The sequence below is a fragment of the Triticum aestivum genome, chromosome 6B (assembly GCF_018294505.1).
Source record: "Triticum aestivum cultivar Chinese Spring chromosome 6B, IWGSC CS RefSeq v2.1, whole genome shotgun sequence".
NCBI classification, from domain to species: Eukaryota; Viridiplantae; Streptophyta; class Magnoliopsida; order Poales; family Poaceae; genus Triticum; species Triticum aestivum.
Genome location: NC_057810.1, coordinates 251,962,080 through 251,980,615, shown reverse-complemented (window position 1 = coordinate 251,980,615; position 18,536 = coordinate 251,962,080). Strand labels below are relative to the sequence as shown.

The 18,536-nt window shown below is 48.7% G+C and overlaps 1 protein-coding gene and 1 pseudogene across 1 annotated transcript; one reads left to right on the top strand and one right to left on the bottom strand.

Moving 5' to 3' along the window:
• Window positions 1–3,438: 3,438 nt before the first annotated feature.
• LOC123136822 (transcription factor MYB44-like) lies at window positions 3,439–4,725 on the top strand (annotated as a pseudogene).
• A 6,635-nt stretch (window positions 4,726–11,360) lies between these two features.
• On the bottom strand, window positions 11,361–15,115 carry LOC123136821 (probable cinnamyl alcohol dehydrogenase). The gene is made up of 4 exons (XM_044556326.1): window positions 14,876–15,115; window positions 13,531–13,644; window positions 12,906–13,133; window positions 11,361–12,238 (listed from the first exon to the last, which is right to left on the bottom strand). The coding sequence occupies exons 1-4, from the start codon at window positions 14,965–14,967 to the stop codon at window positions 11,590–11,592; spliced, it is 1,083 nt and encodes a 360-aa protein (XP_044412261.1). The 5' UTR covers window positions 14,968–15,115; the 3' UTR covers window positions 11,361–11,589.
• Between the last annotated feature and the right edge of the window lie 3,421 nt (window positions 15,116–18,536).

Here is an 18,536-nt window from a genome sequence, read left to right as displayed (position 1 = left end):
AGCTTTTGGAGAGCACGCCTTAGGCTGGTCACAGTGGGGAGTAACTTAGACTAGTAACATGTACTATGTTACTAGGCTATGTTCCTACCTCTATAGTGGGTAGTAACATATATGTAGTGTTATACATCACTTCATTTATTACTTCATAGACTCATTTAGCATTGGGAACCGCTAGGTGATGGTAACATATTATGTTACTTTATTTGTCTCTCTCCTCATTAACTACTTGACACGTCATCACTTTTGCTTATGTGGCATCTATATTACTACTTATGTTACTCCCACCATGACCAGCCAGCGCAGCTAGGATTACACATCACGAGGAAGGCAAAACCGCCAATGTAACCACCATGATAAACCTCGTGATTTAACATCAGTGCAGTGCAGCGCAGTGCAGATATTTTCCTTTATCATGTTGATCGGTGCCTGCCAGCGAGGCCAGCGGAGGCCGTACGGGTACGACCCATGAAGGCAGGCGTCAGGGATAGCTGCTACTGCTAGGCAGTGGCAGTGGAGCAGCGGCGTGCGTGAGGCGAGTGATGACTCAGCGCACGTACACGGAGACACCTGGGCCGGGCCGTGGCGGGGCAGCCGCGCTGAGCTGTGCCCATAACTGCCGTGCCTCCCCCCACGAAATCGCGCCGGTTTTCATTGCCCCGCCCCGAGAGATTGCGCTCCAGCCTGGCCACCCCCCCGCAAACCGCCGCGCCATCCCACCCCCCCTATCGCCTCCTCCGACCCCCCTGTCGTTTTCCCCTCGCAGCCAGAGCCCAGCGCCTCCACGTGGTCCCGCCCCCAAGCGCTGGCCCGCGCGTCAGCGACGGAGGCCACCGCGTCGGCGCGGTGGATGGATGGATCGGGAGGCACGAACCGTCGCGCGCAGCGGTCGTACAGTCCGGCTTGTACGCATGTACGGGCGGGCCCTGCGACGGGCTGGACGGTTGCGATTCACCCCGGGATGGGCTCCGGCGAGGGTACATGCCACTGTGCTGGCTGGGCCGTGCCGCACCGCTGCGTGCGTTCGCGCCCGCGTCGCCATCCCCGCCCCCAACTCCCGACTCCAAAGGGGGATGGACGCACAGCTGGACGGATCACCGATTCATGAATCTATCATCTTTCCATCTCCTGCTCATAAGCGCCAAAGCCTCGGTATTTCGCTTTTCGCCAACCTTTACCCCGCGAGAGAACAAAGTGTGTTGCACGATGCGCATTGTAACAGGGGCAGTGAGCCCCCTTCAAAATGCAAAAAACCTCATACTTATTCCTTAAGAGCAACTCCAACGCGTCGACCCAAATAAAAAGTGTTTTTGTCCATCCTTTGTCCGTTAGAGTTGGCCCCCCGCTCGGCGTCTGCCCTGTTTGAGATTTGGATCGTCACTGCGCCCAACGCGCCAACGAATATATGCCGGCGTGGCCGGCTGACTGCCATTTTTCAACAAATAGCACAAATTTAAATTATTTCGAACACAAATTTTGCATTATTTCACAAGCAAACATATAGTCCACAACCAAATAAATAGCATAGTTTTACAAGCTGAATAAAAATAAAATAGTCTCACATAGCTTTGCAAGCCGAATAAAAAAGATACATGTATTGATTGCCAACATAAGTCCACATATACTCAACCAAATCATTTTGCAGTTGCATGTAAGTTTTCCTATCACGCATGTCAGGATGAAATTGGATGATCTATTCAAACGCCGCTCCTCCATGCTCAGGCACAACATTCTCACCCTGAAACTGAAACCCTTGATCGTAGAGACGTTTCGGGCGCTCATCTTCTACGATCATATTGTGCATGATCACACAAGCAGTCATCATCTCTCACAGTTTTTTCGTGCTCCAAGTATTAGCAGGATACCCAACGATGCCACTCCCACTGCATGCAGTCTATGCTGCCAAGTAACCCTGGGAAGCCCCTGCTGGCATTCATCACCAACAAGTACTCAGGGCCAAACTTTTACAGGGATTCTAGGCATGTAGACTCGCTCATACGGATGTACTCGTCAATGAGATCACCGGACACTCTGTATGCAAAAATTCGGATTGGCTGCAATGCATTTTTGATTAGAGGAGAAGCCAATCTTTCCAAGGGCATCCTCTTTCCACTTGAAATAGTCATCGTAGCCGACAACCCCTTCTCCAGTACGGTTGAAAAGATGCCTACTCATATGAAAACGGCGGCGGAATTTCTGATATTTAAACAACGGGTTCGTTTTGTCAAAGTAGTCCTTCCACAGAAGGAAATTCCGCACTCTCGGTTGCGATTCAACGCCGGAAGGTGCCCCGAAATGGAGCCACGGAACAACGGCCGCTGGCTATTAAGGTGGTGATGAACCAACACGGCAGTCAAGATCTCCTCCTCATCGGACGAGGAACCATAGGAGTCGCAAAAGAAATTGTGAAAAAAGAATTCGTCGGCGGAGTCCATTTTGTACCTTGGCAAACTGTCGAACAGCTTGCGGGCGTCGACGAAGGAGCCGGCCGACGAAGGGAGTCGCGTCGACGAAGGACCAGTTAGCTGCCTTGGCGGCGCCCGACGAGCGTGCCGTTGTCAGGACGAAGGAGCAGGCCGGGCGGCGAGGCGGCTTCTTCGTCGCTGCTGTGTCGGGGAGTGAGGGTGGGAAGCTTTCGGATCCCCGACGGCAAGACGGCGGTGGCGGCGACGTGGGAGGTGGCGGCGTTGTAGGGGGGATGTTGCGGTACCGGCAACCGATAGAGTAACAAGAAAAGTGGGCGTCGGCAACGAAGGAGGCGGGCGAGGGTTTGCTGTTGGAATAGGAGAGGATGACCAATGTGCCACCGACTAGCGGTTCAGGAAGAGGAGTAGACAGACGCGGCACGCGTTTGTTTTGTGTTCGCGCCGACGCAAATTAGACTTCAAAATGAACCGAAAAAGAATCGGCAGGTGGATGAAAAACGGACGTGTGTCCGTTTAAATCGACGCATTGTGGCGATTTTTATGTCTACGTCGACCTAAACGAACGCGCGTGGACGAAGCATACGATCTGGGACACAACCGCCCGGTGAGGGCTCGTACCGGGTCGGAGCTGTTTTGGCGTGGTCGTATATGAACGCGCCATGGAACGGCCGGTTCGGATATGTGAGCCCCGTTTTGCGAGCAGTCCAGCTATTTTCGCCAGTTTTTAACGGCCTTTGTGGCATGGGGTTTGATGGTACGGAAGCCAATCCTCCAATTCAAAATTCAAACCATGCGGCTCCGGGGGACCGCGAGCGGATTAACAACCAAACAACGGCTTCCATCACGCGCCCACTCTCCCCGCCAGGTGGGCCCCGGGAAATGGCGGGCCCACCTGCCATTCTGTTATCGCAAACGACACAGCCTCCGAGCGTGAGGTGGCCCCTCGCCAGCTGTACCCCGGCGACCAGCTACCGGCCGCTACTGCCCCGGCCTATATAAGCCCCCGCCTCCTCTTTCCCTTCCAATCACCATCGGAGTCCAGACGTCCTAATCACTAATCAATCGGGGGAAGCACGCGCACCGCCACCACCGGAGTCTGCTCGTGAGGCCAAGGGGAGTGGAGGAGAAGGTTTTGGGTCGTTGTGTGTGTCGCCGGCGATGGGCGCGGAGGCGGAGTGCGACAGGATAAAGGGGCCGTGGAGCCCTGAGGAGGACGAGGCGCTGCGGCGGCTGGTGGAGCGGCACGGGGCGCGGAACTGGACCGCGATCGGGAGAGGGATCCCCGGGCGGTCGGGCAAGTCGTGCCGCCTGCGGTGGTGCAACCAGCTCTCGCCGCAGGTGGAGCGCCGCCCCTTCACGGCGGAGGAGGACGCCGCCATCCTGCGGGCGCACGCGCGCCTCGGCAACCGCTGGGCCGCCATCGCGCGCCTGCTGCCCGGCCGCACCGACAACGCCGTCAAGAACCACTGGAACTCCTCGCTCAAGCGCAAGCTCGCCACCGCCACCGGCGGCGCGGCGTGGGAGGAGGCCAGCGACTCCGGCGACTCCCCGCGGCCGTGCAAGCGCGCGAGCCCGGGTCCCGAGAGTCCCACTGGATCCGACCGCAGCGAGCTCAGCCACGGGAGCGGGCAGGTGTTCCGGCCCGTCCCGCGCCCCGGCGGGTTCGACGCTATCAGCGCGGACGTGAGGCCGCCTCCTCCGCGCCAGGACGAGGACCCGATCACCTCTCTGTCGCTCTCGCTACCCGGACTGGAGCACGGGTTCCACCACGATAGCGCCCGGAGCCACTTCCAGGAGCTCTCGCCATCGCCACGCTCGCCTTCTCCTCCACCGGCGCCGGTGCCTCAGCCGTCGTCCTCGTACCCGTTCAGCGGCGATCTGGTGGCGGCCATGCAGGAGATGATCCGCGCGGAGGTGTGCAAGTACATGTCCGGCGTGGGGCTCCCGGCCGGGTGCGGCGCGGGTGCCGTGGGCGAGGCGTGCATCCCGCAGCTCGTGGAGGGCGTGATGCGCGCCGCGCGGAGCGGGTCGGCGTCATGACCCGCCAGTGAAAATAAAACGCCAGTAGTAAAAACCGTCGGCCATCCGCCGATGCTAAGTGCAAAGAAGTCGCCGCGAACGCGGTCGCACCGCCGCTAGATCTTGTGAAGGAGTAGCGCTGAGCTGTAGTCGTTTTCTTTTCTGGTTTCTGTTTGCGTTCCTGCTTTGGAGTCTGTTTATTCTTCGGCCTGCTCTGAAACAGAGCAGCGGTGAAGTCGGCAAGGGGGAAATGGAAAGAAAAGAGAACGGAAATTGTTAATTATTGCTGCTACTCCGCCCGAGGCTGTCATTTCGGCACAGGAATGAGATGATCGGGACCGGTGATGGCGAAATTTGGCAAATCATGCTCGCCTCTCCGCGGTCGATCTACGCGCCGAAATTTAGCAAGTTTCTTTGATGGTTCCGCACAGGAGTAGCATGTAGCGCCGGCATGCTCAGACATTACCAACCGTGGTCATCTCTGAATCCTGCTATAATCAAATCTAGTAAGCCTTCCGTGTGTACTACTACCTCTGTGTGCAAACCAAACATGGCGTCCAATGAGAATGCATGTACTACTGGAACGCACAATCTAACCATGACGAAGGCGGGAGCAGAAACGACAAGCCCGAGCGGTTGTGTACCGTCCGCACGAACCATTCGAATCGAGCATCGTTGGGGACAGTACAACAAAAGTCGTAGCGGCAGCAACAGTTATGGACTGGCTCGCAGTTACGCGACTGCAGGACAGCAGGACTAGTGTGCGGCGTGGTGGTGACCGGCGACGGTCGTTGTTTCGCCAAGAAAAAACGCGTAGCGACATTTCACAGTTGGCGGTATTGATAGAGGGGGCAGGGATAAATATCCCTGGCTGTTCACCGTAGAGTAAATATCCCTGTGCAAAACAGCAAAGCATGCCCGCGAAAGCTGCGCAATCTGCTCCCTCAAATTTTAATAGACGCAGGGATGGTTGTGCCCACGGAACAACACGTGCTGTTTGCGAAAGCCTTTACGTACTTCGCCTTGAGTTTTCTTTAGTCCAACGGCGCAACTTTATTTCATGTCTCGAGGATTACCTAGCGACGTAGACATCCTAGCAATCACGTGGCCTGCCTGTTACAATCAAGCTGTTCGTGGCAGAAATTACATGCCTCAGAATGCACCATTCGTTCCTTCCTCTTAGTTTGTCTTGCGTCTTTGTTCTACAGCTTGGAGGCAGCAACGTGTGCTATGCTTTTTTAGGGCATGGCCATCGCTCCACCATGGACAGATGCCCCGGCTCTCCACGTCGACCTGCTCTGTCCAGCTAAGCCAAACCTGCTGCTTGCAGGCCGGAACGGCCTCCTGCAGAAGAGGCAGCCTCTCGCCTGACAAAAGCATGAGAAAGTGGTAGAAAGGCAGGAATCCTGTGTAGGGACCGCTAGTCATCATTGTTTGTTTCTCACAAAGAAGAAGGAGAAAGTTTGAGAGGAAAAGTAGATGGTGGTTCAAATGTGTTGCCTGCGTTGGGCAAGAGCAACTATGACAGTAGTCTCATCGTCTCTTTCCTTGCTGGAAGCACCGAGGCTATCGTATGGTGATGCTTCCACTGCTCATGCCCTTAGGGATCCCACAGTTTATTAAAGCAATATTCAAAGGGATACAAAAGGGGTCATGTGGAGATAGAAGCCACAAGTGGTGACCCCGGAAAGCAAAACAAACAGAGTGTGGTTCTTGTGCACCCATGATAAAAAACTTAGCAAAACATTTTTTTAAATCCTGAAATTATGTCCAAATGTTTTAAGTGCTTGCAAAATTTGGTGGCAAATGACATCTGAGGAGCTTTGTGCAAAAAAATATGAAAAAAAGTTTGTGCTAAAAACATGTGAACAGTGAATTGCCTAAGTTGGAACTACCGAGGAGGGGGGAACACCCGGACAGTTCGAGAGTTAGTGACGTTGTGTAAGTCGCGTTCCCTCATGCTTGTATTTTTGTGTGAAACTAGACAGAATGAAGGGAAGATGAGGAGGATCCGCAATAGATTGGGTCTTAAGGGCTTCTGTGGTGTGGATAGCAATGGAATGAGTGGAGGTTTAGCTTTATATTGGAGGGAAGATTGCGCGGTAGAAATTTTGGATAAAGAGGACATATTTATTGATACAATTATCAGAGTTCGAGAAGGAGCTGCGCAATGGAGAGCCACCTTTGTTTATGGAGAGCCGCGTGTGGAGAACAGACACGTAATGTGGACAAAGTTATAGAACTTGAAATCTGTCAGTGATTTGCCTTGGCTGGTAATTGGTGATTTTAATGAGGCTATGTGGGATTTTGAACACTTCTCGGTCACACCTCGGGCAGAAGCGCAGATGCTAGCCTTTTGAGATACGCTTGAGATCTGTGAGCTAGTGGATCTTGGGTTCACTGGCTTACCTTTTACATATGATAACAGGCGGAGCAGGGCGGGTGAGACTGGATCGAGCGGTGGCCACGAACGAGTGGCGTAACATGTTTGCCTTTGCTGCAGTTGAGCACATCCCGTCTCCATGCTCTGATCACGTCGTGGTCTTCCCCAAGGGGGAGCCGGACCCGGGACCTCCTGCATATTAGTAATACCGTGAGTAGATCTTTGTAAAACTATGTTGCCATTTCTTTGAGCTCATTTATGTTGCGGATCACATCACCATTGGAACTTTGATGTGATTTTATGAGGTTTTTCCTTCTCCTCATAGTGGCTCTCAAGTGGAGGTAACATATGTTTTTATCTTCACAGTTCTGCCATTCCACACACGACCGTTGCTTCCACATTGTCTCTTTACGGTGGTATAATTCTACAAGTTCCTCAACAAATTTTACCTCTTGTGTGACGGACCAACTAGGCCAGGTAAGCTTCCTAGTATTTCCAATTCATGCATGAGAAGTTTTATTTCCCTTTACACATTCCCAAAAGTCAGACGATCCCAACTAGAGTGGTCACGTGACAACTCCCACAACTTTTTTTTGCACCTCCATGACTGAACTTGCATTCTGGTTCTTCTACCAAACAATCTCAACACATGTTTTCAGCTTTGGGTGCATTTCCCACATCATCTCATACGAGTGCCTTTATTGTTCATGAGCTCTTCGACAAACTTCAATTCAATTGGGCTATGATTCGAGCACGCTGCCGGGGCGTGATCGAGTTGCGCCGCCGGGAGGACACTATGTATTGGTGTTTCTAGCAACCACGCCACAGCTTGTATGGGCCCGCCCATCACGAGGCAAAGCAAAAATCGGTCGCTAGCGCACACCTTCATCGCTTTCATTCTAAGATTGACCGATTGACCGGTCAACTGTCGACTTTTCAATAAAAACACAAACAATTAAATTTCCGCAAAAAAAGGAATGACAGAAAAGTCCGCGTATTCAAAAAATTCATAAATTTGAAAATAGTACACAATTTTTTTAATAATCATGAAAACTAAAAAAACGTCATCAAATTTGAACAGAATTTGGAAAATAAACGCATCAAATTTGAGAAAAAGATCTGCAAATTTGAAAAGAGTTCATCGAATATGATTTTTTTCTCAATAAAAAGTTCAATGATTTTGAAAAAATAATTCGTGACAAACATGAAAAAAGTTCACAAATTTTTAAAAAGCTCACACATTACGTAGAAAAACCAAACGGAACTGTTCCTAGAAAAAACAAAATAAAAATAGAAATAAAAAGGGAAGAAAGCCGTTTCAAGAAAAACAAAAAAGGAAAATGAAAGTAGAAAAGAAGGAAAAAGCTGTGAGCAAACACATCACGTGAGGTGGCAGGTTCGTCGTTGTAGCGTACATTAAAATAGGCAATCGCCGGTTTGAGCTCACTAGCCATCCAATTTTTTGAGTTTTATATAAACAAAACAAAAATAGCAGAACATCCGTTCTAGCACAGCGGGGGATGGCGTCCGTTTGAGAAACCTGGAGAAACGGGCGCAGAAGGTGCCGTTTAGGATTTTTATGTACTAGCAAAAATGCCCGTGCGTTGTAACGGGTAATGAAACTATCATCATAGAATCTCACCATCCCCGTTATCCTTCCACCATTTCCCTATCATCATGCAAGACGCCCTTATGATTTCACCATCATCGTTGCATGAGCCGCCCCATATCATCGATGCACTCAGGCCACATGTGCACATCCGCGACGCTCATGCTGCCTAGCTCCTTCGCCTCATTTGTGACTATCACCACTGCCTCCACATCCTCCAGCTCGCCGTAGGCATCCTAAGTGGCGGCAGCAATTGGGTTGGCACAACCAGAACCACAGAAACTTAGTTTGGAAGGACAGAGAGCCAAGGGTTCGTAGGGTTAGGGGTGTCGATTGTGATCATCGTCGATTGATTGCAGCCATTGTTTCCTTTTTTGTGAAGAAAATGGTGATCGTTTGGTTTGAGATAAAAACCAGGTGGGGTCACCGAGGTAAAGGTGTAACATGCGAGATGAGGATGACGTATATGAATTTTAGGTATGAGCAATCGAGGCTTGCCCCAGAAACAATCCTACCATTTTTTGTACTCGCTTTGTTTACTTTTATAAGACGTTGTACACAATTCAGACATCACCTAAAACAGTTCAATGTCAAACTGCCTGAAACGTCTTATAAAAGTGAACGGAGGGAGTAATAAAAAAACAACTTTCTTTCTACGTAAATAGGAGAATCACGTCTGGATCCATCTAAAAACAGAATCACGTCGTTGAATCATTTTTTAGTATTTTTTAAATCATGTTTTAATTTTATAAAATGTTCGTGCTTAAAAAATATTCAAAATTCGAGTACAATACCTCCTATTTTTTTAAAAAACATTGTTCATATTTTACAGAAAGTCCAAATTTAAAAACTTGTTTCTTTTTAAAAAATGATCGAGTTTAAATTTTGTGTTCACAACTTTGCAAAATATTCACGTATGTGTTTGGATCAGGTGCTGCTGCTTGTATTGTTTAATAATAAATCAAGATTTGGAAGCTGACACGCGAAGTTGTCTAGTGTATTGGATAACACGTCCCAGTTACCTCCTCTACCACCCCGGTACGATTCCTGATGTCACACTTTTCTTTCTTTTTTTATTTTTTGACAAGAGCACACTTTGGCGCTGTGGTATAGCGTCCGCCAATGGGCCGGCCCATCTCGGCTTGCTATGGCGACGTACGAATTTTTGTTACAGTTTTTGTATCGGACCGGCAGACTAAATTTTGTACCACCTCGAGTAGCCACAATTTAAAATATGAAACGACACCCAAGCGGGACGAAACCAAGAATATCACCTTGCTTTAATAGTAGGTATAGATATAGATATAGATATAGATTTGCACATGCGCCCTCCCCGTCGCTACTATTGGCCCGGCCCAACTTACTATTTGGAGGTTAGTTCGTTTTGTATTTTCTTTTCTTCATCCTTTTTGAAAGAAAAATTCTAAATATATTCCAATTACTTGATTTCTTAAAATACCAAGAATTTGAAAACTGTTGATGCAGTGTGAAACAATTGTTAGCTTAATTTAAAAAAATTGGACAACATTAAAAATGCTCACATATTTTAAAAAACTGTTTGTGATTTTGATTTTTATACAATATCCATAAAATATCGTCTTATTTAAAAACTGTTACATGTAATTCAAAAAACATTACATTAAAAAACTTCACGTATGTCAAAAAAATGTTCATGACATTTTAAAATAAATGCTATATACAATACAAGAAAATGTTTGCATAGTTTGAAAATGAGTTTCCTTTCATTCAAAAAACAATGTTTTAGCATCTGAAAAAGGGTTAACACTCATTTGAAAATAAATATAAAACATATTTTTGAAAATACTTATCATTTGTTTGAGTAAGCTAAAATGTGTATAACAGATGTTCGAGGTATATTCGAAAAAATTGCAATGTGTATGAAAAATTGGGCATGAAAACCTATATTTTGAAAGAAAAAATGTAATCATACATTTTTAAAGTGTTGAATATGTATAAAAATTATTGCTGATATATAAGAAAAATGTACGATGTGTATGAAAAAGTAGACAAGTGTTGAAAAACGAAGAAATAAAAGAACGAAAGGAACAAACAAATAAATAAAAGAAAATAAAAACTCAATACAAAGGTGGTTCAAAATTGGACCAGCCCACTCCCTTGCTCTTAGTTGCGGGTAATATATCCCAATGGGATAAATAGGCCAGATCTGGCGCAAATCTAAGTGGGCCATATCCCATTGTCTTTTTATTTTGCGGGTAATATATCCCATTGTCTCTCCCTGGTTTACACGGAGGAGCCTTTTTTTCGTATTTTGTTTTCCAACGATTTTCTCTTGGTTGTCATTTTTTATTTTCTGTTTTGTTTTGTTTTCTGTTTGCCTTTTTCTAAAAAAAATTTGAACTGCTGTGAACTTTTTGAAAATCACAAACAATTCTCAGTTTCACGAAATCATTTTATATTTTCTTAGAATTTTCAGATTCTTCAATTTCTTTCAAAAATTTTGAACTCTGTTCCAAATTATTGATATTTATTCAACTATTTTCCAATCCACGAATATTGTTTCTATTTTTCTGAACGTTTTCCAAATTTGGAAAAAAATTTCAACTATAGTGATTTTTTTTTCAAATTTTATGAAGTTTAGTCTTATTGATGAACTTAAAAATAATTTGTGCCTTTGCAATTTTGTGAATATTTACTATTGTTCGTGAACTTTATTTCAAATTATGTGATTTTTTTTCTTAGTCACAAACAAATTTTGGATATTTTTTGAACATTTCCAAATTCATGAACTTTTTTCAATTACCATGATTTTTTTCTAATGCACGATCAGTTTTCAAATTTATGAACTTTTTTAAAACTTTTATGAACATTTTTGAAATTTACGGTTTTTTCGAAAACACCTTGGTAACTGGAATACTAACAGTAAGTAAAATGTGCACGCTCAACATGAAGAAACCACCATTTATAACAGGAAGAAATCATCATTGAGGCCGGATTTTTCATACCAAAACATGCATCTCCACGGAAAGGAAGGCGCGCACTCTGATAGAAAATGGAAACAGGTCACAAACATGTACTGCATCAAGTTCAGGCAAATGCCACGGGCACACATGATACTGTCCTTGCACTCGCCGCTCAGTCTAGCTCTTTCTCTCTCTCTTTTTCCCGGCCGTCGATCAGGCGGCGTCCTCGATGTTGCTCCCGCCGACGTCGACGACGAAGCGGTAGCGCACGTCGTTGCGCTCGAGCCTCTCGAACGCCTGGTTAACGTAGTCCATCTTGACGACCTCGATCTGCGAGGTGAGCCCCTTGTCGACGCAGAACTGGAGCACCTCCTCCGTCTCGTCCATGCTCCCGATGAAGCTCCCCGTGATGGTCTTCCTCCCCAGCATCACCATGGGGGACACGAAGCTGAGCGGCTCCGCGATCACGCCCATCAACACCAGCTTGCCGTCCATCTTGAGCAGCGCCAGGTAGGGCTCCAGCGGGTGCTTGACCGGCACGGTGTCGATGATGTAGTCCAGCGAGTCGGCGGCGGCGGCCATCTGGTCGGCGTCGGAGCTGACGAGGTAGGCGTCGGCGCCCAGGTCGTCCATGGCCTCGGCCCGCTTCTTGTTGGACGAGCTGATCACCGTCACGTGGTGGCCCATGGACTTGGCGACCTTCACGCCCATGTGGCCCACGCCGCCCAGGCCCAGGATGCCGCCGCGGAGGCCGGGGGTCATGAGCCCGAAGTGCTTCAGCGGGCTGTACACTGTCACGCCCGCGCACAGCAGCGGCGCCGCCTGCTCCGGCGCCAGCCCGGCGGGGATCTTCACCACGAACCTGCACGCGAGAAAATGCAACCCAACTTAATTTTCATAAATATATACTCCTATATGTGTGTGCTTGACTGATTCCAATGCCAATATCGCCACATCACGCCGACGAAAGTGTTGGTCACCAACTTGGACGGACGACACTGGACTGAACTGATCAGGAGACTTTGACATGGTAGATACTCTTAGAATGGTACGTATACCAACTCACGAAGGTGTCATTACCATCGGTGTCAAAGCAACGTCGCTATGGATCAAACTGCATGGGTAGAAGAAGCCAAGCGATCCTCCCAACAACCGCGGAGCAGGTGACGGCTGACGAATCATGAGCACGCTAGTCTGCTTCAAAGAAGCGAAAACCTACTACTAGTACTTCCTTTTCTCATCGCACAGCTGCTGGTTGCTCACAATTCCACAAGGAAAAGTAGCCGAATCACGGCATGCACACCAACCCTTATCTGACTCTCCGCACGCACCACGCCTTTCTAAGTTTCAGATCGCAGCCTCGCATCCTTCTTTTCCACTACAACAATTTCTCGACAGTGATTTGATCCAACCACATCGAAAAAGTCCTACTACCATATGTCTTTTTCGGTAGATCTAACGGATGACACCGATGGGTGCAATGGCTTTGCTAGCAAGAATAGTAGTAGTGGTAGTAAAACAGAACTCACTTTTGATCGACGACCATGGCGGAGGCGAAGCCGCCCTGCGTCGGCTTGCCGTCGGTGTAGACGTCGTTGTACGACCAGATCTTCTTGTTGCAGTACTGCTCGACGTTGGCCTTGCACGGCCGGCAGTCGCGGCAGCACCCCACGATCACCCCGACGCCCACCACGTCGCCGGCGCGGAACTTGCTCACCTCCGGCCCGACCTCCACCACCTCGCCAACCACCTCATGCCTGCATATCATTTTGTCAGCCACCAAGAAACATTATTAATCCGGACTAGAAGGTGATGATGATAGTTGATGGAGTCCTTTTTACGCATTTCTCTCTCGAACTGATGGCGCACATTTAGTGTCTACGTCTCTACCTACTATGACAGTGAAAAAATAATGCCAAAAGTGACGCACGCTCTATCTCAGTGCTCCGTTGCTTCTGGAAGTCTGACGGCACCGCCACCCACCAAATTCCTACTGCATGCCCCACCTTCACGCATGATTCTGTTGCCATTCTCTTCTCAGATGGACTTTGTGTTTCAAACTAAGTAGTACTAGCAGGGTTTATCTTCATTTTAATTTCGGATTCATCAAGGAAATTACATCTATTTTAGTCGTAGGTAGTTGTGGTTGCTTACCCTGGGACCATGGGGTACTTGGAAGCGCCGAGGTCGTTCTTAACCTGGTGGACGTCTGTGTGGCAGATGCCGCAGTATTTTACCTTCAACACCACGTCTTCAGGGCCTGTTTTCCTGTTACCACAGCATGGCAAAACACAAAGGTAAGAGAGATGCTTACACAAGATTCTTGTCTTGAAGAAGATCCTTACTCAGTTATTCCATGGCAAAACACAAGATTCCTCGGTACAAGACGACACGAGAAATTGGCTGACTATTCTGCCGCAAGTGCCATTCAGAGCATTCGTCGCTCCCGAAACTGACTAGTTAATTTCTTTTTTTTTTGGCGAGGACTAGTTAATTTCAACAAGTACTGTACCTTCTCAAAAATAAAAAAAACAAGTACTGTACTCGTGTCTAGTGCTGTGTATTTCTGCAAGTGCAAATACAGAGCAGGCACGTGCAAATAGACGAACCCTGAGCCATAAAGTGGTAGTCCGTATCAGTTACTCCCTCCGTAAACAAATATAAGAGATCTAAACGCTTATATATTTTTTTATAGAGGGAATATTGGCGTATATGGATGCTGTCAACTGGACTTGGTGCAAAACACTGGAGTATCTATTTTACAGGTGTCAAAATTCACATGGATGAGGAGAACCCAAAATGTGGAAACTCATAATTTCAAGTGATTGTGAATTACCAAAACAGGAATAAAATGTTTTATTTGCTACAAATAACTTCGTAAATCATCGTCACCTAAAGCTGCATAATTTTGGCTTGAAAAACTGTAGTCCAAAGAAGTATGTATTATTGCAAACAGTTGGTGCAATTTTTAGACCAGACGCCACACATAGTAGTAATATGGAAACAAGGATATGTCAACGAAGAAACATCAAAACGTGACAAAGATCTTATAAATACACGTGCTCTACTCATTTACACGCGCAGCTGGACAACTTGCACCATATCTGAGTCCTACCGAGGAGCAAGAACATGCACCGTACACACAACAAACACGCAGGCAAAAAGCATCGGCTACCAGACGCGGGTCCTCCGAACCGAAGTGGTGCATAAAGCGTAACGGCTAAAGCGCAGCGCGTTCATCATGCGGTTGCTGCTCAGTTGGTGGGCTGAAAAGCAGGAACCACTGTCGAGATCAATCTTTCAGAGCTCTACGCATCAGATTCTTGGGCTTACCCTTCAAAACCTCATCGCATATCGGCATATGGTCGATGCGATTGCATGCATGCCGCACAACATGGAAGAAAAGGAACAGATTCCGCCGAAGAGAACACCGGGAGCAGAGGATGCGGGGAGGAATGGTAGATCCGGAGGGTCGATTCGGACGGCCGATCGTACGTACCTGAGGGTGTATGTGTAGGGGGAGAGGTGGCCGGTGGCGTCCCTGGCGGCCCACCCGGTGACCGTCGTCTCGGAGGCGTCGACGCTGCCCATTCTCGTGCCGCAACCGGAGGAGACGCGGGTGAGGGATGGGTGGATTTGGGAGGGAACGGAGCAGACTTGCACTTGCTTGCCCGGATGCTCGATAGTGGTACGGGATGGGTGGACGGGTTGAGGAGCTATATAGGGAGAGCAAGCCGTGACGGCGTGCCAAACACGGCCGCCGATGGCGAGAGTTGGTGGGGTGGGTTGCCCCTTGCCAGGAAGGATACCGCGGAACGATCTTCTGTGGCTATAGTTGCCTCTCTCTTTTTCTTTTTTTTTGCTTCTTTTATTTAAACAGTTTTGTCAGAACTCATCTAGATGAGATTTAATTTAGTCTCATTCATCTTTTATAGCCATTGGATGTGATGCTATAAGATACTTGTGTGCTGACGTGAGTTGTATCCGTTCTTGTTTTTCAAGTGAATGAGACCAAATTACGTCTCATCTAGATGAGTTCTAGTTACTCCCTTATTTAAATGCCTACCACGCTTGCCGTTCGATAGTTTACAGATGCCAACCACAGTTGACGCAGCACAGAGCTTAATTCCGTGCTTGTTTGATTCGCAGGACCTTTTTTCTCTAAAATTAAAGAAGATTCACATGATTCCAGAAACAAATAAATGTGCAATACTAGTGTGAAACAAGGAAGACCTTATTGTGCAAATATTTAGTACTAGTATAAAAAATGTTTTTATATTATGAGACGAAGAGAGTAGTATATTTGTGTGTGTTTTTATCTTATTCTCTACCATCTCTACTCTAGAAATCTCTCATATCCTAAAGAACGTAATTTTCTATTTTCCACCACCTTATTCATCCATCCTGAAGTACATTCATCGCAAACCAAGCTTGGATGGTTAGGAGGGTAGTGTTATCCCCAGTCAACGAGGGTTCAAGTCCTGGTACTTGCATTATTTCTAAATTTATTTTACAATTTCCGACAATGTGTGTTCAGAGGGAGGAGACGTGACTTCGTTGATCTGAAGACGATATGCCGACTTAGTCTCATGGAGGTGCTCAAAGGGGTACGGTCTGCATGTGTGTTCATATAGATGAGTGTATGTGAGTATATATAAGCGCCTGCGTCTGTATTGTGTTTTAAAAAAAGTAAGTTCATCTTTTTCTATTTGTTTTTTTAAGCCCCATCTATATATATTATTTTTCATCGATTTTACATGAAAAACCACGGCCTTAACTGCCCTATCTTTTAGTGATTTACAAAATAAAATTATATTTTCTGTGATAAGCCAATAAATGCTTGCCAAATAAAATTTCAGATTTTATTTAGGCAAGTAAATCACGGGCAGGTATTATATTTAGTAAACAACTATTTACACCGTAATATTAAAATAGGCAGGTAAAATTATGAGCTATCTCTCCTACTTTGTAACGAACATAACATTCTATCGTGGTTTTTCATGTCCTGGTATCAGTTGGGCGTAGTTGGGGATACAGTGCCACATGACCCCACCACTCAGGAGGTCATGCACGGGCCCCACCCGAGGGGATTAATGGGAATCATGCACATGAGGTTGCTTGTGGGGCTGACGGGTTGCATGCCCCTGCTGTGCGTGGGCTGGAACTCGAAACGGTGTGGGACTTAGCTGTGCTTCCTCAAGACGAGCTGCTCCCACCCGCGCTGTTCGGGAGGGCAACACCACCATTGTGGAGCAGTGCACGAAGACGTCCGTGGACAATGAGGCTGTAGGGGGAGGGATTACGGCTCAAGAATCTATAGCCTTTGACAGGCTCAAGGCCTTCTGCAACAACCTCATGAAGAAACTGGCACCCCTGCTCCTCCGCGAGGTGCAAACCTCCTCTCTCCGCCCCGAGGCAGAGCCTTTCACCCCCAAGTGGACGACCAGGGCTACAAAGAGAAGTGTCAACGCCAGCCCTGCCAAGCCAAAGCCGGCGGATAATGTCTTGCTATGTGCTCTCGGTCTAGTTCCAGACGACTTGGTGTTAGACTGTATAGCTCCTGTATATGTGTACGTATATGAATACGTACGATGTAACGTTGTACCCCCTTGTTATATATATATGAGATAGGCCACTCCTAGAGGGTTGAGCCGGTTCCCTAAACCTATTGTCTTACATGGTATCAGACTAGGTCTACGCTTCCGCTACACCCCAAGCCGCCGCCGCCCCACGTCGCGCCGTCGCCATCTTCGATCGCGCCGCCGCCGCCATGTCGGGATCCGCCGCCTCGGGCTCCTCCACGGCCAGCTACCTGCCGGCCTCCCTGGCGGCCCTCCTCTCCCGGCCCCTCGACTCCGCCGCGGCTGCTTCACTCCCGATCGGGACGAGGAGCGTCGGCTCCTTCTTCTCCTCGTCGCCGGGAACCACGCTGGTGGTCCGCACTTCCAGCGCCACGACGGACGACTCCCTGGCCGCCTTCGCCAGCGCCAACGCTGCTGCCCCGATGGAGGCCTCTGATTCGGCCCTGATGGCCGGTCTCGCCGCGTCGGGCGCGGCTCCTGCGCCCTCGATCTCCGCGGCTGTGCCTGTCGCCACTGCCCCTATGGCGCCTTTGCCTCCGGCAGTCTCCACGGGTTCTCTACCGCCGCCGCCGTTTCACTTCGGAAACCTTATCACCATCAAGTTGTCGGCGGACAACTACATCTTCTGGCGTGCGCAGGTCCTCCCGCTTCTTGGGAGTCATTACCTGCTTGGCTACGTCGACGGTTCTCTCCCCTGTCCTCCTGCGCTTATCGACAGCGTGCACGGCCCGGTCTACAATCCGTCGCACCGTGTTTGGATGGGGCAGGACCAAGCGAACCTCTCCTCCATCCAGGGGTCGCTCACTCCGACCGTTGCCGGTCTTGTTGTCTTCGCCAAGACGTCTCATGAGGCTTGGACCATCCTTGAGCGCTCCTTTGCAGCACAGTCGCAGGCTCGTGTCTCTTCGCTCCGTCGTCAACTTGGGGAGTGTCAGAAACTTGACTCCACTGCCACCGAGTTCTACAACAAGGTCAAGGGCCTCGCCGACACGCTGGCTTCTATTGGACAGCCCCTTACTGACTCCGAGTTCAACTCGTTTATTGTCAATGGTCTTGATGAGGAGTATGATGCCTTAGTCGAGATCATTAACGAGCGGGGCAACTCCACACCCATGATGGCGCACGAGGTCTTTTCCCGTCTCCTTCTCACTGAGCAACGGGTTGAGACGCGTCGCTCCAGGAGCAGCGGCTCCCTCTCGGCCAACACCGCCACGAAGGGTGGCCGCGCATCTTCATCATCTCGGGCCCCTTCGGGGCTGCCACCACAGCCCACTTCGGCCCCCCCTCCTACTGTAACATTACCGGGGGCTGGCGGTCCTCGTGTGTGTCAGCTTTGTGGTCGTGATGGACACTGGGCCTCTAAGTGTCACAAGCGCTTTCAGAAGAGTTTTCTGGGCCTTGGCAATGATGGCAAGGACACGCGCAACTTTGCGCGTCAAGTGGCCATGGCAGAAAAACCGACGGCCACAAAGCAGCAAGGGCACACTCAGTCCTACTCTGTTGATCCTCACTAGTACATGGACTCCGGGGCAACGGAGCATCTGACGAGCGAGATGGGCAAGCTCCATACTCGCGAAC